This window comes from Podarcis cretensis (genome assembly GCF_951804945.1).
Source record: "Podarcis cretensis genome assembly, chromosome: 8".
NCBI classification, from domain to species: domain Eukaryota; kingdom Metazoa; phylum Chordata; class Lepidosauria; order Squamata; family Lacertidae; genus Podarcis; species Podarcis cretensis.
In genome coordinates, this window is record NC_137177.1 from 62,242,910 (window position 1) to 62,262,361 (window position 19,452).

At 47.1% G+C, this 19,452-nt stretch overlaps 1 protein-coding gene across 2 annotated transcripts in view; it reads left to right on the forward strand.

Annotated features, from left to right (window-relative positions):
* Positions 1 to 249: 249 nt before the first annotated feature.
* VSTM2B (V-set and transmembrane domain containing 2B) overlaps positions 250 to 19,452 on the forward strand; it is a 45,219-nt gene continuing 26,016 nt past the window's right edge. Inside the window, exons 1-5 of one of the 2 annotated variants that reach the window (XM_079988926.1) lie at positions 250 to 270; positions 1,166 to 2,023; positions 3,062 to 3,246; positions 10,865 to 10,894; positions 15,646 to 16,126. In XM_079988926.1, the coding sequence (XP_079845052.1) occupies positions 1,951 to 2,023; positions 3,062 to 3,246; positions 10,865 to 10,894; positions 15,646 to 16,126 (769 nt within the window). In that variant the 5' untranslated portion in view covers positions 250 to 270; positions 1,166 to 1,950. Of the gene's footprint in view, positions 271 to 384; positions 594 to 1,165; positions 2,024 to 3,061; positions 3,247 to 10,864; positions 10,895 to 15,645; positions 16,127 to 19,452 lie in introns of those variants that run through there. The other variant, XM_079988925.1, reaches the window with a different exon arrangement.

Here is a 19,452-nt window from a genome sequence, read left to right on the forward strand (position 1 = left end):
CCTCTCCCCCCGCCCCCAATTCTCTCTCTAAGGACTCTGGCTGGCGTGTTGCTTTTTTAAAGGGAGGGAGCTCATCATCTTCCTAGATTTTATTTCCTTTTAAATCCGAACGCCTCTCCTCCTTTTCGACCAGCGCCGGTCTTCTTCTTCTTCTTCTTCTTCTTCTTCTTCTTCTTCTTCTTCTTCTTCCTCCTCCTCCTCCTCCTCCTCCTCCTCCTCCTCTCCTCGGATGATTTCCCAACCTCAGAAAGGCTGGAGAGAAGAACCAAGGTAAGAGATTTGGAAAAGTGAGACTTCCAGACCGGGGGCTGTGGTGGCTTCCGAGTGGGCTGTGTGTGTGCGCGCAGTCAGAATCGTTTTGCGGCTGGGAGGGAGGGGGGCCAGAGAGAAAGACTGTTTCCACGCCCTGTGGACGCCGCCGGAATGTTAATCGCGGTGCGTGTGCGAGTGTGTGGGGGGGGGATTCGAATCCAGCTCTTGGCTCGGGGACAGCAGCGTCTCACTTCCTGGGCACTTGGAAGCCCAGCTGCGCGTTTGCGGGGAAGTGGGGACCAGCTGGAGACGGCGCCAGCCTCTGTCTGTCTGTGTAGGATGTGAGTAAATTTCCCTTAAGAAGAAAAACTCGATGGGAAGGGAACTAGTTTCGGGAAACGATGTGGAGGCGGCTTTCTCCTTCCCTCCCTCCCTCCCTCCACCCTATCTCTGCCACCCCCTTCTCTCTCTCTCTCTCTCTCTCTCTCTCTCTCTCTCTCTCTCTCTCTCTCTTTCTGCCACCCATTCTCTGTCTCTCTGCTCTCGCTCTGCCATCCCCTTCTCTCCCCCCGCCCCAGTCCCCCAGTTTGGGAAATATCGGTGGCGATGAACGAGGGGAATTGCACTTTGGGGGACTTAAGTCTGTCATAGAAGGCGTTCTTCCTCTCCCAGACGCGCAAACAAACGCCTTCAGAGCAGATAGCAATTGACAACGTGCCTCCTCTGCTTGGGTGACTTGCTCCGTCCTCTGCCTGTCTGCGTGTGTGCAGCTTTAAAATCCAACCATTTGATCTCAGGGAAACACAACTTAATTTTTCCTCTCTCTCTCTGTCTCTCTCTCGGTCCCTCCCTCCCTCCCTCCGTCTCCTGGACTGGTCTCTCTCCCACCGCTGCCTCCACGCCGGAACGTCAGATGGTGAAATTTCCTCTTATAGGTTGAGCAAAGCATCTTGATTTGAGAGGGGGTTAAAAAAAATAAGAGAAGGATCCAACCCTTCGAATCCTGCGCCTGATTTGGATCCTACACACCACCACAAGGGAGGAGAAGGAAGCTCTTCCTCCTCGCTGTGTCAGGAAGAAGGAAGGAGAGAGGGAAATCCCTTGGAAATAACGACTGGAAGAGCGCGGGGGGAGACTGGGAATCGCTCTCTCGGCTTCTTCACTCTCCCTTGGAAGAGGAGAGCCCAGATGGGTCTGGGCAGGAAACCTGGGATTGCTTCCTCGTTTGGGGGCTCCAGAAAACCCCGTTCAGACCAAGGAAGTTGAATTGTGGTTGCCGCAGAGTTGTTAGAGGAGGAGGAGGAGGAGGAAGAAGAAGCGGCTTCTGGCTGGTGGGAATTAATAATTACAATCAAACCGGCAGATTTACGCTTTGGCTTCTCAGGATCAATTTCTTCCAACGTCACGACAGCAATTTTTTTTCTCCCTTGGACCAACTGGCTGTGGATTTTATATGTGCTTCCAAAGAGAGAGAACAGAGAGAAGAGAGAAGTGGGGGAGGAAAGAAATCGAGCTCGGTGGCTATTTATTTCATTTCATTTTTTAAAGTATTCCTCTTCGTATTGATCCTATCGCTGGACCAGGCTCTCCAATGCCTTGGCACTGGCATGGGATGTGAAGATATCTTAGCCTGGTTGTTTTGACCACCCCCTCCGATCCCCTCGCTTTGCCCTGTACTCCAAAGTCCACATATATGAGATGGAAAATCGAGGGCTTCTAGGCTCCCTTTGTTACCTGATGCTCAATGCCCCCTTGCTCTTCATGGTCCAGGGTAAGTCCCAAACTTCTCCCCCCACCCCCCGCGCTTGCTTTAATTTTGGTAGCAAAATCAAGGATCTGGTTCTCAGTCTGCAGCAAGTGTCTGTATTTTAACTGCCTTTCACTTCTGTTTCCATAATCTGTGCAGACAGCTGGCTATAGATGCATAACTGAACTGATGTCTGGAAGCCAGGCAAATTGATATGTGCACCATTATATATTTTTGTGAGAGAGAGAGAGAGAGAGAGAGATAGGTAGATGCTGCACTGTTTGAGTGGTTTGTGGGTTGCTTGTATCAGAAAGAGGCAAGTGAGCTCATGCCGTTGGAAATGCAGGGGTCTGGGGAATGATGCTGAAGAGAAGAAGAGGGTGCAGGCAAGAGAACACAGCCCGGGCTGCAGGACTGAGGGATGCCTGCACTCTTGCTGCAGAGGAGAACCCAGAGCAAAAGGGGGGGGGTGAAAACAGTAGGGGTGGGTACCACCATGTCCCAGACACACAGCCTTTGAAATGTGGTGGTCCCTAGAAAGTGGAGAGGGTGGGGAAATGTGTCTCCCTGCAGGCTTTTGTTTTTGCTGGGGGAGGAATTTATCCGGCAAACTTTTACATTCTCTCCTCTGACACTTGTCTGATATGGATGGGTGCCCAGACTGCAGTGATCACCAGGGGGTGCCAGAGGGTGGGGGTGGGGGGCATGGCAGCCATCCCTTGTCAACAAGCAAAGATGGGTGGAAAACCTCGCCCTTTGTGATACACCATAATTGGGGTCTTACAGATGAGTCCATTTCCGGGCACTTCAGGGGGTAGAGGGACTTGACAACATGACCTCTGGGTTCCCTCCTCCCGGTCCCTGCCACCCTTTAGTTCCATGTAGCATGGGCGGCATCCATGGCATGTTGGCTAGTTCAGGAAAGCTGATAAAAGCCCCTCCTTCTGCAACGTTTTGCTGTGAATTTTGGACTCTTAGCAGAACAGCTCTGTTGTGTCTTTTTCCATCTCTCCCTGTTTGCCACCCTATCCTTCTCCCCCCTTTTTTATTTTTGGTCTCCAGCTACATTTACAGAAGTTCCTAAAGATGTGACTGTTAGAGAGGGGGATGATATTGAGATGCCTTGTGCTTTCCGGGCCAGCGGATCCACCTCTTACTCCTTGGAAATCCAATGGTGGTATCTTAAGGAACCAGCACGAGAGCTTGCTCACGAATTAGCCATCAGTGGCCCCGGCAGCAGAACCAAGGTAATAAATCCTCACAAATAGAGATATATATCCACCCATGCATAGACCATTAATTAGCAAGGTTTGATACAGACCACGGGAGGTAGGAACAGAAACCCAATACGAAAGAAGAAGAAAGAAAGAAAGAAAGAAAGAAAGAAAGAAAGAAAGAAAGAAAGAAAGGCAGTCCAGCAACACGCATCAAGAAAGCGGTATTTCTGGGGTTGCTTCTGCTTATCTCCATCTCTGCCACACGTAACAGAATGGATTCAGACAAATAAGTGAGGAATGCAGTCCACTAGGGGGTGTAACATTTGCCACAGAGGGGGCACTTGCAGGGACTTTCAGGAATGTGAAGGGTCCATGGCTGGTACACAGACGGGACTTGGTGGCTTCAGAATCAAGGGGACATAGGGAGATAGGATGCTGCCTTTTACAGAGTGAAACCATTGTTTCATCAAACAGTGTACTGTCTACACTGATGGGCAGCAGCTCTGCAGGGTTCCTCCACAGCCCTAAACTGGAGATGCCAGGGATCAAACCTCAGACCTTCTGCTTGCAAATCAAATTTTCCACCACTGAGCTACAGGCCTTCCCCTTCAAGCGGTGGCGAGCCTATGTGAGCGATGGCCAACGATCAAAGCTCACTTGTGGAGCTCACATGTTGCCACACATCCAGGGTGCAGGATTCTTCAGCACATCCAGCCACTCTGCTGCGAGTTCTCCAGTGACAAGGAGTCAAGAGGTGTACGTGCATGTGTGAACAGGCCTTCAGTGGTGCATTTCCAATGCACCACCCCTAGGTTCATCGGTTTATATATATATATATATTAAAAAATGGTTGCAGGGTGAGCTACAACCTTTGCATTTTGATGATGATGCATCATAGCAGCCACATAGGAAGTCGGAACTCAAAAGCAAGAATCAGCCCGTGAGGACATCAACTGGTTGTCTGCATGGGAGGCAAGATGGACTGACAGCAGAAAGGAGCAGAGCATTTTTGGTTCAGAGCAGGTGGGGAACAGCTGGGGAGCTTGAGCATGTTTCCTGGGCTGGTGATAATTACAGTAGTTATCTGCAACATGACAAATGTTGCTGTAGGGTATTTATGACATACAGTTAAGATTAAATGACAAGGACTCTCTCGGCACAGGGAAACGGACACACAAAATGCAAGCTACCTCCATGGGGTGAATGTTTATAAGTCCCCAAATCAGCGCTATCTGAAGCCCACTGAATCAAGTTGTAAATCTGCCCTTGATGAAAGGTGGGGAAGGATATGGGTAGAATTATTATTATTATTATTATTATTATTATTATTATTATTATTAAAATGGGTTGTTGTGAATGGTAATTGTTGGTGAACTTCCCTTTCATCCTTGGCTTAGACTTGGACTATATTCTTGGACTATAAGCCAGTGCAGTGTAGTGGTTAGAGTGTCAGACTAGGACCTGGAAGACCAGGGTTCAAATCCCTACTCTGCCATGAAGCTCCCTGGGTGACCTTGAGCCTGTCACTCGATCACAGATGTAGCCAACCTCACAAGGTTGTTGTGAGGATAAAAATGGGATGGGGGGGACACCGCTTTGAGTTCCTTACAGGAAAGGTGGGTTATCAGTGCTATAAGTAAATACTTAAAATATCGCAATGTGGCCTGGGTGCTGCTGTGCCACTGTGCCTCTGCTTACCAACTATCCTTCCACCCTTTGTGCCACCTTTGACCTTCCCTCTCTCCCTGCTTTTATAGTGAAGGTTGTTCCATGGGACATTGCCTTCAGCTGGTTCTCATCTGTCTGCCTCCTTACTTGCACAAAGGTTCCTGTAGGTGGCACTGACGGTCGCCCTTGTTTCAGTGTTGCCCTGGAAGGACCTGAAGGCAGGGAGGGAGGGAGGGAACAAAGCTGGAATTAGTTGGTTCTGCCTGTCATTGGCTCTGGCGCCACCTACTGTTAGTCTCCCTGCCGTCCACCCCACCAGTCCCAATGAGCACCAGCAACCACTGATCATAATCATAGGAAGGGCCCATGATGGTTCAACAGTGCAGGAAACTTTTGCCCAACATGGGGCTCCAAGCCTCAGATTAAGAGTCTCATGCTCTACTGACTGAGCTATCTCCTGATGAACACTCAGAGTTAAGAGGTAGGAGGCTGATCTGCACCAGAAACTGCAGAGTTCATAAGGGGTGCATTGAGTGATTGTGGTGAACTAGACATGGGCTGGGAAGACTGTCTCAGATGTGAAGTTCTCCTTGGGCAAGCTGCTAAATCTCAGTCTTACTGTACAGCTACCTTCCCCTACCTAGTGCCCTCCAGATCTTTTGCACTACCACTCCCATCAGCCCCAGCCAGCATGGCCAATGGGCAGGGGTGATGGGAGATGTAGTCTAATGACATCTGCCTCACAGGTTTGTTGAGAGGACAAAATGTGAGGATGACTAGGTAAGCTACTCCAAGACTGTGGAGAAATGAAAATGCAATTAATTTAATAGGACTGGGGCCTGATTATGTTAATTTCAGTTCATTAATTGCATGGGAATTAATTTGTTAAATTTGCATATCAGGAGAAAAGCAATTGTTCTGAAGGAGAAAGGGGGCTTGCTTTGTTTTCAAGTGATGTACGACTCTCCTTGCAGACGACTTTATCTTAGAAGATGCATCCTCCTCTCATACACAAGAGGGAATGCCTCTTTTAAGGTAGCCCTTGCCATCTGTAATTTGCATAAGTATTTGTGCTGAAAACTTTTCAATAAAGAAATTAAGTAGGGACCTGGTTGATTAAGGCACCACTTTTTATGGCAAAATTCATGAATCTCTGCTTAGAAGGAATTTCTATTGCGTTCCCATGTAATTGTGCATAGGACTGCAGTCTAAGTTACCCCTAAAAAATTTAACAGTTATTGATTAAATGTTGCAGTCCTTGGGAAATTATTATTATTATTCATTCTAGTAAGAGTAGAGCTAGTAACAGAATTACTACTGATTTGCCTTTTTCTTTGGTAATCAGATGCATATAAGATTTGCCAGTCACTGCTAAATCCATAACCTGCTTTACTTAATGGTGAGATAAACGGATCACACCAAACAATTAAATATGAACAAACAGGATTCTGCTGAATGGTATACCACTTTTTTTTGGGGGGGGTACATCTAAGATGATGCAAGTGTAATGCATCAATATGACTCACATGCTTGCAGAATAGGTGCATTATCTAGGTTCACTTGTGAAAAAATACAGGTTTAGCTATGGCTCTCTTTTGAGGGCATCCAATTTTGTTTCCATGTCATATGTGAAATGCCCCTTATTCCAGCGGCGCTTGGTGCCCATCTGGACTGGTGGGGCAGAAAGCAGGGAGCTCAACAGTAGGTGGTGCCAGAGCCAATGACAGGGAAAGCTGACTAATTCTGGTTTTGTCCCCATCCTTCCACCCCAATGAGACTTAGGAAGGAGGACGCTGGTGGGCAAGGCCACCTCCTGGACTGGATGTAAGCAAGCAGCCAGGCAGCTGGCAGAGGACAGGCTAAGGTTGGTGGTGCTGTTCCTCATTCTCCCCAATGGACCAGCCTCCACTGCCTTATTCTCATCACAGACTCACTGCTCCACTGCTGTCAAGTGAGCATTCCATTTCCTCTATCCACCAGCCAAGTAAACAAATCTAGGAGGTGGGTTGTTTGGCACAGGGAACTTTTTCTCTGCCGATGATTCATAGTTGTTAGCTTTTTTCTTTCTTCTTCCAAACCTCCTCCGGTGGGATGTGACCTGTGCATATGTCCACCCCCCTGGAGAAGATGCGGGATAACTCTGCAGCAGAATGATTTATCTTTGCTCTGGCTCGTAATAATTAAAATGTAGAAGAGAACCTGCGTAGGGGGGTGTCCCATGGCTAAAGCCCAGACCAACATCGGCTAAAACTGTGCAGCCCACTTACTGGGGCTTCAGCTGGTGAATTGGCACTAGCAAAAATACCTGTAAGTTATGAGTGCATGCCTGTGTGTGCACAAGTGCACACTCAGTTGGAGAGAAGGCTTGTATACAGCAGGGAAGAGCATAAGGTGGCTCTCTGAATGGAAACAAATTGCACTCCCGCATATTGATTCTGTTGGCAAAGGGCAAGGCATCCACTGTAGGGGTGCAGAGCATGCCTTACCCCCACTACAACTCTGAATCCTTGTGGGAATAAATGGCCCATGTTCACTTAAAGAGGAGAACAGAAAGGGATCACTCGGAATAACCATTGGAGTGGAAATGAACCTACACCCCTGCAAAGGAAGGTTGCAGTGTTTGGGATTTTTTTTAGTTTAGGGAAAAGGCAAGGAAGAGGTGACATGATGGCAGTTCATAAAATTAGGCATGGCATGGAGAAAGTGGATAGGAAAGCTTTTCTCCTCCTCCTTCAACCAGTACAAAGTTAAACTATGGAACTCACTCCCACAAGAGGCAGTGATGGCCACCACCTTGAATGGCCTTGAAAGAAGATTGGACACATTCAAGGAGGAGAGCTATCTGTGGCTACTAGACACAGTAGGCAGTAACCTTTCTGAATAACAGTTGCTGGAAGCCACAGAAGGGGTTAGAGCTCTTCTGCTCAGGTCCTGCTTCCAAGTTTTCCACAGGCATTTGGTTGGCCACAGCAAGGTCAGGATGCTGAATTAGATGAGTCAATGGCCTCTTTCAGCAGGGTCTTCTTACTTTTTTAGGGAGGGTGTTGTGCTGCTCTCAGTGACTTGCATAAGGAAGACATGCAGCCTCCTTCCAGCTGCATCCCAAATTGCAACCATTTCCTATGAAACCTAGCTGGAGCCGCTGATAACCAAGCCTGTTCTCATTTGTGAAGCCCCATGTAGCCATCTGCATAGCTCCGCCCAGGGTTCTGTTCCTTTGTCACAGTAAAGTCTGGCAGATTATTGGCTTTCACATGTGATCAAGGCGACCTGCAACGAAATGTTGCAGTGGAGAGCCCTGTCAATCAAGATTCCAGGCACTCAGTTCCACAGAAATATACACAATTCACCAGCACCAGCACCAATAAGTCAACCAGCATTTCATGGCCAGTGACCATGTTTCATAGACGCATAGAATGGCAGAGTTGGAAGGGACACTAAGGGTTTTGTCTCATGTTTGGTGTCTCCACTGCCCTGAAGGTATTTTCATTTCTGGAAGGGTTTCCTCAAATCTTCTGAAGCCTCCCTCTTGTGCTTGGATGGTGCTATTTTAGGCACAAAAAGAACAGCACTCACCACTGGAACATTGGAAATAGATGTAATGATAGAACCAGAGGCAGGAGCTGTAAAACAGTGTTTCTTGTTAGAGTGTCCTTTCCAGGTCACAAAGCTATTGCTGAAAATCTGCTTCTTTTGAATGTATAGCATGCCAGCTCTGCTCAAATGGAGTTGCAAAACATGCACTCGCCCAGCAATATCGGCTGGGGTGGCAACGGAAAGGAAAACATATAGATGAGGTTTACATGTTGCCTTTAGCCTCATAATAAAAGTCAAAGACAAACTGGACAATATGTGGGAGATCTGAGACAGGGCTCCATCCACCCCATCTCATTTTCTTCTCCTAAAACAACAACAACATGGGAAAGGGACTGCTTGGATTGCTGGTCCCATCTCCAATCTAACTATCACCACCATCATTATATCCTGCTCTTCCGCTCCAAGGAGCCCAGGGCACCAAACACATCCGCTAAAAAACAATAAAAAATAAAAACATGTTTTAAACATGTAAAAAAATAACACCTCTAAAAGCAAATTGAAACATCGAAAAACATTCTAAAACAATAATATACTTTCACAGCTAGTAATTCTAAGGTTGCCATGAACAACATCTTTTTGCCATCAAATGCCTGGGTGAAAACAGTTATGTTTGTAAATTCCTCCTGAAAGTTAATAATGGGAGAGACAGATACACCTCACCAGGCAGGGCATTCCAGAAACAGGGAACAACCACCGAGAAGGTCCTGTTGTGGGTTAATGCCAACGGGCACCACTGCTAAGGGCCTCCTTTGTCAACCGTTGAGCCTGAGATGTTCAATAGCTTTTTTTTACCTGCAGCGTTGATCCACATTGCACCATAAGTTTAAAGCAACATTATACCGCTTTAAACTGCCATGGCTTCCTCCAAGGAATCCTGGGGACTATGGTTCATTAAGGGCACTGAAAGTTGTTAGAAAACCCCTCACAGAGCTGCAATTCCCAGCACCCTTAACAAACGTCACTTCTTAGGATCCTTTGCAGGGAGCCACAGCTGTTAAAGTAGCATAAAAGGGCCTTAAATGGATGGTGTAAATGAAGAGGCCCAGCTGAAGTATCCTATTTCTAACAATGACAGAGCTGTTTGCAAACTGCACTCTAGATGCCATGTTAAAAACCTATTTCTTCAAATACCATGTGGAAGATGGAGCAAGCTTGTTTTCTGCTGCTCCAGTGGGTAGGACCCAAACCAGTAGATTCAAGCTACAAGAAATGAGATTCCGACTAAACATTAGGAAGAACTTCCTGATGGTATGAGCTGCTCAACAGTTGAACAGATGACCTCTGAAAGTGGTGACCTCTTCTTTAGTGGAGGTTTTTAAGCAGAGGTTGGATGGCCATCTGTCAGGGTTTCTTTAGCTGTGATTCTTCTCTTGCAGGAGATTGGATGAGATGACTCTTTGGGTCCCTTCCAATTCTACAATTCTGTGATTCAATATGCTACCATACTGGGTTCTTGTAATCCATCAACTAAAGCATTCTATGATCCCCTGCTGTAGAGCTAGTCTTGACAAGGTGATTTTCTCAGCATGGCAAGCTGCCCTGATCAGAACATTTCTCCAGGTTCCTCTACCATCAGTAGTGCAGTGGGCAGCTGCCAGGAGATGGACTTTTCAGTGGTGGCACTCTGGCTTTGAAATGTCTTCCCCAGAAAACCTCACCTGGCACCCACTCTGATGCCTCTCCAGTGCCATGCAAAGACTTAAAAAAAATAAATTCTTATGCCTTTTCAGCTTTTTAACATCAATTGAGGTTTTATTTTGATGTTGCTTTTATAAGTCGCTGCTTATTTTAATATCAATCCTAACCCCACTCCCGTAGGAATAGGACTTACTTCTGAGTAGATTTGATTAAGACTGTTAATATGACATCATCAGATACCTTTACCATGCATTTGAAGATCAGGATAATGGATAATAATGGATAATAAGTAACAAGAAAGACTTGTGTGGAAATACAATGGATCAAAACCCACTACCCCAGGCCAGTTCACCAAGTTCCCCTTCTTGCTTCTGCCATTGCTATTCCGCGTTACAAGGTTGCCTTTGGAATTGCAGCTGCTTGTGATATATGTCAGTTAACCGACTTGTGGCCATCCCTGCCCTCAAAGGCTGTTATCAAATGGCAAAATGTGATAACTGTTTTACTACCACCCAGTCAACCCAATTGTCTTTCACCCAAACCACATACGCAGTAAGTTAAGAAGCAATTGAGTGTATCCCCAATCAAGGAAAGGTGGTCTGCCATTAACCCTGTTTGAGGAAGAGAATTGTCTGCTTAATGGGTGCATGTGAGGTAGGGACAGGGAGGGAGAATGTATGCGAGAGAAATATTGTTCTGATGCATCCGTTCTCCCTGTTTAATTTCTCCCTCTTTTCTTTTTCAGGTAACAAATAAGGATGCAACAAAGATCAGTGTAAGTGTGTCTCAGTACATTCTGCTTTTCTGTAGGCATCTAGCTGGAGCAGGGGTTATCGTGTAGAGCACAGCCTGTGCACATAGGAAAAACCAGTCCCTGTCGATTTCAGTTTAAAGAATCTCAGGGAGCAGGGATTGGAAGAGCCCTCCTCTTCCTGAGACCTTGGAGAGGGGCTGTGCATGAGACCTCACAAAGATGGGGCCTTGATTCGTCGTGGTATCCTTGCAATCCTTGCATGTCCTCCTTGTCCACGTCATGCCAACCCTCCAGAGCAGGGATGGGGAAACCTGTGGCCCTCTTTGGACTACAATGCCCATCATTCCCAGCCAGCACCACCCATGTTTAAAAAAACCGATGGGAGTTGTGGTCCAACAACATCTGAAGGGCCACAGGTCCGTCCCCCCACCGCACTGGATTAAGGTAGGGAACATCCTCAGCCCTATGTGGAGATGCCAGGGACTGAACTTGAGACATCAACAGGGAGGACAGATGTTCTACCACTGAGCTATATCCCTTTCCATGAAAGGAATGCTACAAGGGAGCATTTCTCATGGCAGAACTTGCAAACATATAAACCCCCCGACTGCAGTGCCACAGTCTAGGACAGTGTCTCTCAAACTTTTTTCTCTGGGCCACACTTTCAGAATGAAAATTTGCCAGTGCCACACCAACATGTTTAATTGATAAGAGATGTATTGGAAAACACAACTAGGATTGTTCTCAGTATCATTCGATGCTCTTTCTCTTGTTTTGAAAAGATATATACCCATATTCTTGTGGTGGAGGTTAAAAATTATACTACATTACACTACACTGAAATGTTTCTTTGATTGTTCTTGAGACTTCCTGCCATACTAGCCATCCTCTCCTGCCACACCAGTGTGGCATGCTTCATATACCCTTTGAGAATCACTGGTTTAGGAGCTTTGTCACTTCCTTTGACTAAATATGTACTCTGAACTTAATTCCAAGTATATATCTGCACTGCAGTCAATATTCTTACTTCCCCCATCCCAAAGAACCCAGGGTCTATGGAAGGGGGAGTCATTAATAGATTATGCCCTGCCCCATCACCAAGCTGCAGTTCCCAGAATTCTTCAGAGCTTGTTACTGTTAAATTGGCACAAGAGACCAAAATTAAGTTTTCTATCTTCATACATCACACATTGTGACATCTTGCAGAAGTTGTTTCACCCCTACCCAAATGAGGTGATGCACACACTTTCCCACCTGCTACATTGTGTTTTTTGTTTTTGTTTTTAGATTATTTGGACTGGTTGCATCTTAAACTTTGGAGGCAAAGCCATCCTGGCCTGCCTCTATAAAATTTGTTTATTGCAAATGGGAGGTTGCCTTAGATCTGGAGCACCCACCTGTAATTGGTTTCTCTACAAGCTGTTTGCTGGTGTGTGGAACGTAGATCAATAGGAAACAGAATCGTTGGGGTTTCTTTGATGAAGCACTTTGGAGCTGAGCCTTATTTAAATAAGGGTCAAGCTCAGGGATCCCTGATAATAACAGGCATCTTGGCAATCCTACTATTATTTCTGGTGACAAAAAAGGAATAATTAAAATATAGAAAACAGAACAATAGGAGTGTGTGTGTGTGTGAGAGAGAGAGAGAGAGAGAGAGAGAGAGAGAGAGAGAGAGAGAATATGCACGTCTAAATATGGACAAGATCAGAGGAGAGGGAAATTGATAAAGTGTTTGGAGACAGAATTTCAGAGGCAGATGTTGCGGGCTGCATTTCAGACAGGGGAACGGGAGGGAAAAGGGGAAAATATATTGGTCCCAATGCATCTATTTTTGGAAGATGATTTGGACTCACTCATGGCAACATGGCTGTGTTCAACTTTGAGGGACCTGGTGCATCTTTTCTCTCTCTCTCCCCTTTCTCTGACTGGGATTTTGTGTGATTTGCAGAGGATTAAATGCAGAACCTGTTTTTCATTGTTATTATCGGGTGAGGAATATGAAGGGCTGCATTTGTTTGGGGGAATCAGAGATGAAGCATGAATGGCTGGATGCTGTTGGCTGCACTTGTTTCTGCAAGAGTACGAGGGCAGGATTAGAGAGAGCCAGCACAGTGAGGTTGCTTTTGGACAGATGATACATTTTAAATGCATTATTGCTGGAAGCAGAGGGGGGAGCAAGGAGGATTAGTGGCTAGCTGTTGACTGCAACGGAGAAATGCATTTAATTAAGGGAAGGAGGAGATGGAATTAGTGGCCAGCATTTGATTTCGGATGAGTGACCCCATGCTTGGAAGTATTCCTTGGTGCAGGGGGCGGATAGAAATGGCCAAAAGCAATGACTTGCAGCAGTGAAATATTTGATTTTGGGGAGGAAGACAAATTGAATTTTTAAGACAGAGGGAAAGAGCAGCATCAAAAAGCTTTTTTGTTGTTGTTTAATTCCACAGAGCGTCTTTGCAAGGAGTTGTCCCTCTAACACTATGTCACTATGTCTATTTTTGAAAAAGGGAGGGGCAGGATTAAAGTTCCTTGAGGAGCTGCCTCATGTCCCCTGCAAGTCCAGATCCATGATCCCTCAGGTGTGAGGACCTGCGATTAAAGATGCTCTGCACATGCTCAGGGACACTCTCATTTAATGCATTACAATGTAATTTCTGTATTTCTAGGTTCGAGGACTGGTTAGCTGAGGCTCCAAACTGAGCTCTGGTTTAACCTACAAAGCACCCTTTTGCTTGTAATCTGATTACCTTCAACTTCTTCCCTATGTATCTTAATGGGGAATTAGAATCAACTAGAGTGCTTTTGCAGCCAGTTTCAATATTTTGTCTCCAGGGAGTTGGAGGTAGACTTTTTTCCTGCTTACAGCCAATGTGCTTGAAGCCAGATTTCCAGAGTTTTATTGTGCTTTTCACAATAACTTATTGGTGGTGGTATTACAGTTACTGGGGGGGGGGGGGAATGCAATCACAAAAAAATAGAGTGGGTCCCGAAACCATACATCTCAGGTTTCAAAAACAGAGGAATAGGAGGAGATGAAGCAGATATTTATTTCAGAATACAGTTGAGAAACCTGGATTTTAGAGCAAACTATTGTGTGTGTTTTTTCTACAGAAGGGACAAGGGAGCTGTAGACCTCCAGATGTTGCTGGGCTCCATTTCCCATCTGCTCTTGCCAATTGGCAAGGACAGTAGTAGCTGTAGCCCATGGATAGGAAATTGCTTCCAGCCACAGGTCCAGAACTGGAAGTCGCCAGCCCTCCACAAGCCATTCTGACAAGTCATTGAAATGGGAAGGGTTCAAAATAGAGGAGATGCTGGTGATGATGATTTCATGAGACATGTGCATTTCATGGGAGGTACCACGGCTCAGTGGTAGAACAGCTGCTTGCATACAGAAGATCTCAAGTTCAACCCCCTGGCATATCCAGTTATTGAGGCTTTTTTAAAAAAAGGATTGTGAGGAAAGATGAAAGGAATTACTTCTGCCTTAGACCCTGAACAGCCACTGCTGAACAGCCAATGCTGGGCTAGATAGACAAGGTGCTCTGCACCTGCCCTTCCTCTGCAGATCATCATTTGTGATATACAACTTTATAATAGCCAACCAGCTAAAAGTAATCACATGGTTTGTTTCTGGCATTTTCCTGGGAAACATGGGCAGCTTTGAGACTTCTTGTGCATGCAAGAAAAACATGTATGCACATAATCAGACTCAGGTTCAGATTAATTCCTCTCTGGTACTGTACCTCCTATGTGCAAAGCAGCTTCAAGTGTGTGTTTGTCCATACGGTGTGACCAGAGACTGGTTTATCTTCAGCTTGCATATTGACCAAATCCTGCACAGCCACCTAGTGTACTATTGGGAGACGCTATGTAAACATGAAACATGTAAACACTATGTTGTAAAATGCAAAGCCCATCTGTAGTTACTGAAGATAGCTTCTTTGTGCAGGAGGGACTTTGTCCCCGATTTTACCTTGTGGACCACCCTGAGATCTTTTGATGAAGAGCAGTATATAAATCTAATAAATTAAAAATATGTGTCAGAATTGCAGTATTAAGGCTGCAAACATACACACACTTACTTAGGAACTGGGGGGGGGGGGGAGGTTGAAATACTAGGGAGGGATAGTTTCCCGAAACTCCCAGTGGCTACAAGCTCTAGGCAGTTCTGCATACGTGTATTTAGAAACATAGTGTGCATGTAAACCAGTCATAGCTGGAAATCTAGATGGGAGCACATTGCATAACAGAAGGTCTGGTGTGTGCCCACAGTTGCTTGTTCGCCATATAGCCGTAAGCTGTGGGTGGCAAGGGATTGAGGGTTCATGTGAGCACACCTCTATGGCGAGGAGGGTATTTTATTAAAATTATACAGCTTTGCTTGTTTGCACCTAACAGGGCAATCCTTTGCACACCTCCTTACAAACTTTACACCCAGGAAAGTTTGCAGCTTCGATCTTGACTTTACAGTGGTGGCACCGGCGAGACGGGGACGGGAAATGAGGGGGGATACAGAAGGCATATAGGATATTTCCAGAGGGGCGAGTTGTCTCTCACATGTTCAGCTCTCCAAAAGAAAAATATGTTCATGGCAGGAGTCCAGCAAGTGGAGGGTGGGGACAAGTGGGAGGCAAGCGCCTTATATACATCGCGAGTCTTTTTCGAGCTGTGCGCTGGAAGAGACCCCAAGCTCCTTCCTCATCCCGGGAAACCAATCCTGCTGGACGGCTAAGGCGTCTCTCTCTCGCTCGCTCTCGCTCTCTTTGCAGACGGTGCGCGTCCAGGGCAACGACATCTCCCACCGGCTGCGGCTGTCCGGTGTGCGGCGACAGGACGAGGGCGTGTACGAGTGCCGCGTGTCGGACTACGGCGACGAGGACACTCAGGAGCACAAGGCCCAGGCGCAGCTGCGCGTCCTGGCGCGCTTCTCCCCGCCCGACGTGCAGGCGGCCGAGGCGGTCTCGCACATCCAGAGCAGCGGCCCGCGCAGGAGTAGCCCGCCCGGGCGAGCCACGGCCGAGCCGCGCCTGGGGGACAAGCGTCTCCTGCCGGCGCAGGGCGAAGCAGCAGCCTCTTCTTCCTCCTCCTCGTCAGCAGCCTCCATCCCTGCCGCGGCTTCCTCGTCGTCGTCCTCTTCCTCCTCCAACTCCAGCACCACGACTATCGTGGCGGCGGCGGCGGCAGCAGCAGCGTCGTCGGCCTCGCCTCCGCCGGGCAAAGCCACCATCCTCCGCCAGCAGCACGGATCAGGTAGGTGGAGGCGCAGCGACACCCGACGGAGCGCGGCTAGAAGCGCAGGGCTGCTGGAAGACCTTATCTGGTAGCCGGCGAATGTGGACCATGTCGAGGCCTTGCCAAAAAGTGAGCCTGCGGGGCACGGCTGGGTGTATGTAGCAGCATCTCCCGGGAAATGGAAATATTGGGCTCCCTTTTCTGCTTGGGAGAAGGCGATTGCCAGTTTGGAGTCCGCTTTGGGTCTCCTTTCCCAGCTCGTTCCTGCTAATCCTTTTAACAAAAGCATATGGTGTGATTGGAGGAAAAATGCCAAATCCTTGTTCACCTCTTCTTCCTTGAGAAAATATTTCCCGACTATGTCGGGCTAAATTGTCAGAAGTATTACATGAGCGAAAAGATAACAAAATGTACACACGGACTGAGAATTCTGCTGTTGGGACTTAATTTTTTCTGAGTTTTTAAAATCTCATTTTGGTGGCTCAGATGAATTTAATCACCCTCCAACAGCGGGAGGAAATAGATAGATAGATAGATAGATAGATAGATAGATAGATGAACTCTTTACTACTTAGATTTGCAACATTTCTTGGTTTGTGTAACATTTCTGAGAATTGAGTCTCATGTAGGCAGAAATAACTTAACGGATAGGAAATTGTCATTTCCCCAACACATTCATTTTTGCTCATGCCTATTTAGTATTCTCTGGTCTGTTTTTTTTATTTAATTCCCCCACCACACCACCACCATTTAATCTTTTTGTAAGAGTTCAGATATATTTCTGAGCGACTTCTCGCAGAATTGTAGAAAAGTAGAGTTGGAAGGGCCCCCAAGGGTCATCTAGTCCACCTCCCTGCAATGCAGGAATAATAGCTAAAGAACCCCTGGCAGATGGCCATCCAGCCTCTGTCTAAAAAAACCCAATGAAGAAGAGTCCACCACCTTCTGAGGGAGTCCGTTCCACTGTCAAATAGCTCTTAATGATTCTCAGAATGATTCGTGCTCTGAATTGTGCAGTTGAAAAGCTCACACCTTTTCATAGGAACTATTTTTTTACTGCTCAGTACTAGAAAGTGGGGACGCAGGTGGCGCTGTGGGTTAAAGCCTCAGCGCCTAGGGCTTGCCGATCGAAAGATCGGCGGTTCGAATCCCTGCGGCGGGGTGCGCTCCCGCTGCTCGGTCCCAGCGCCTGCCAACCTAGCAGTTCGAAAGCACCTCCGGGTGCAAGTAGATAAATAGGGACCGCTTACCAGCGGGAAGGTAAACGGCGTTTCCGTGTGCGGCTCTGGCTCTGGCTCTGGCCAGAGCAGCGATGTCACGCTGGCCATGTGACCCGGAAGTGTCTCCGGACAGCGCTGGCCCCTGGCCTCTTAAGTGAGATGGGCGCACAACCCCAGAGTCTGTCAAGACTGGCCCGTACGGGCAGGGGTACCTTTACCTTTACCTTACTAGAAAGTGGTTGTAATACACCACTGAAAATGTGGGCTCCATGCAATTTTTGCCTCACTGGGTGCCATTCAGTCTACATGATGGGGATAATAGGTTTATACTATCTTACAATGTTATTATAATGATTATAGGGATAATTTATGTGAATTTTTTTCAGTCCTGTAAAGTACACTATTGTCAATTGCAATTTGGCAGAAGCAAAAATGTTTTCTCACACAAGCCTTCGGTGACAGTTTTAAAGAGTTCTGTCCCGCTGCAAAAATTAGCACTGGGAAAATGTTTGTAATAGGGATCCTGCTGAGGCCGCCTTGACTCTTTCTGTGATATGTTTTGTTTTGTTGCGACACCCGTGCTGGAACTGACTCCCTTGGCAGTAGGGCCTGTTGATTTCAAAGAAGCTTATTTCCAGGTGTGATTGAGAATGTAATAATTTGATAGCAATTCCACAAGACTGTTTGCTTGTGGGAAAGGTAGCAGGCATGGGGAAGTGGGTGCTTAGAGCAGATAGTAAACAAGCTCTGTACATATCAACAAAAGAGAAGATATATGTGCTTCTGAAGATCAAACTATCAACTATCCCTTGTTTATTGATCTGCCGCATGAGAGCATATTCTTCCTCAACCTGGTGGTCTCCAGATGTTGTTGAACTACAGCTCCTATAATACCTAGAACATAAGAAGCTTCCTTATCCTTATGAGTCAGACCATTGACCCCTCAAGGGGGTGGCTTGCATTTGGGACTTTTTAGTTTAGAGGAACATGACAGAAGTTTATAAAATGATGCATGGCATAGAGAAAGGGGATGAAGAAAAGTCCCCTCTCCACTCTCTCATGACACTAGAGTGCATGGACATCCATCCAGTGAAGTTGAACATTGGAATTCAGAAAAGATAAAAGGAAGCATCTTCACACAGCACATGGTTAAACTATGGAATTCTCTCCCACGGGAGGCAGTGATGGCCACCAACTTAGTAGATGGCTTTCAAAGAGGATTAGTCAAATTCATTTAGGAGGAGCAGCGGCGTAGCGTGGGTTGTCAGCACCCGGGGCAAGACAAGTAATTTGCGCCCCTAACCCCTAACCTGCCGCCGCTGCCAGCTTCTTCTTGCTGCTGCCTGGGCTGGTCGGGTGTGGTTCTCTCCCGCACTCAGTGCTGCGCTGGGCGGCCGCTGCACTGTCCCTCCCCCAGATAGTCCCTCCCTCACTCTCTCTCCGCTCTGCACCGCAACACACGCCTGGCACCCTCCCCCTCCACAGTGGGCAGCGACCCAGCAGCTCGGATGGGATTCGCACAGCCAGCACTGCAGTGAGAGAGAGTGAGTGAGCCAGGTAGGGGCAGAGAGCTGCGAGTGCAAGCGCGCGCGCCCCCAAATGTTGCGCCGGTGCGGCTGGCCCCCCTGCACCCCCCACGCTATGCCACTGAGGAGGAGAGGACTATTGACGGCTACTAGCCATGATTGGTATGCACTGCTTCCACAGTTGGAGGCAGCAATACTGATTGCTGAAAACCACAGGAGGGGAGGATGCTCTTGTGCTTGAATCCTGTTTGCTGGTCTCCCACTGGCACCCGGTCAGCTCAAATGAGAACAGGATGTTGGAGTAGGTGGGCCATTGACCTGATGATGCTCTGCCCCTGAGTTGCAGCCTTTCCCCCGACCACAGGTCATGCCAACTGGAGCTGATAGAAGAGCATTTTGGAGGGTAAAAGTATGTGTGCTCTGAACTAGAAAGTCCTCCATTATGAACGCTCATAGCCATTCTTTTTCAAGCCTCGGCTTCATCTGTGAAATGGTAACAATAATGCTGAACTTTCCTAAAAAGTGCTGTTGTAAGAAATTCTTGGACATTGAAAGGTTATGAAATTAGAACAATAGAACACTGCCTCCATTTTCCAAC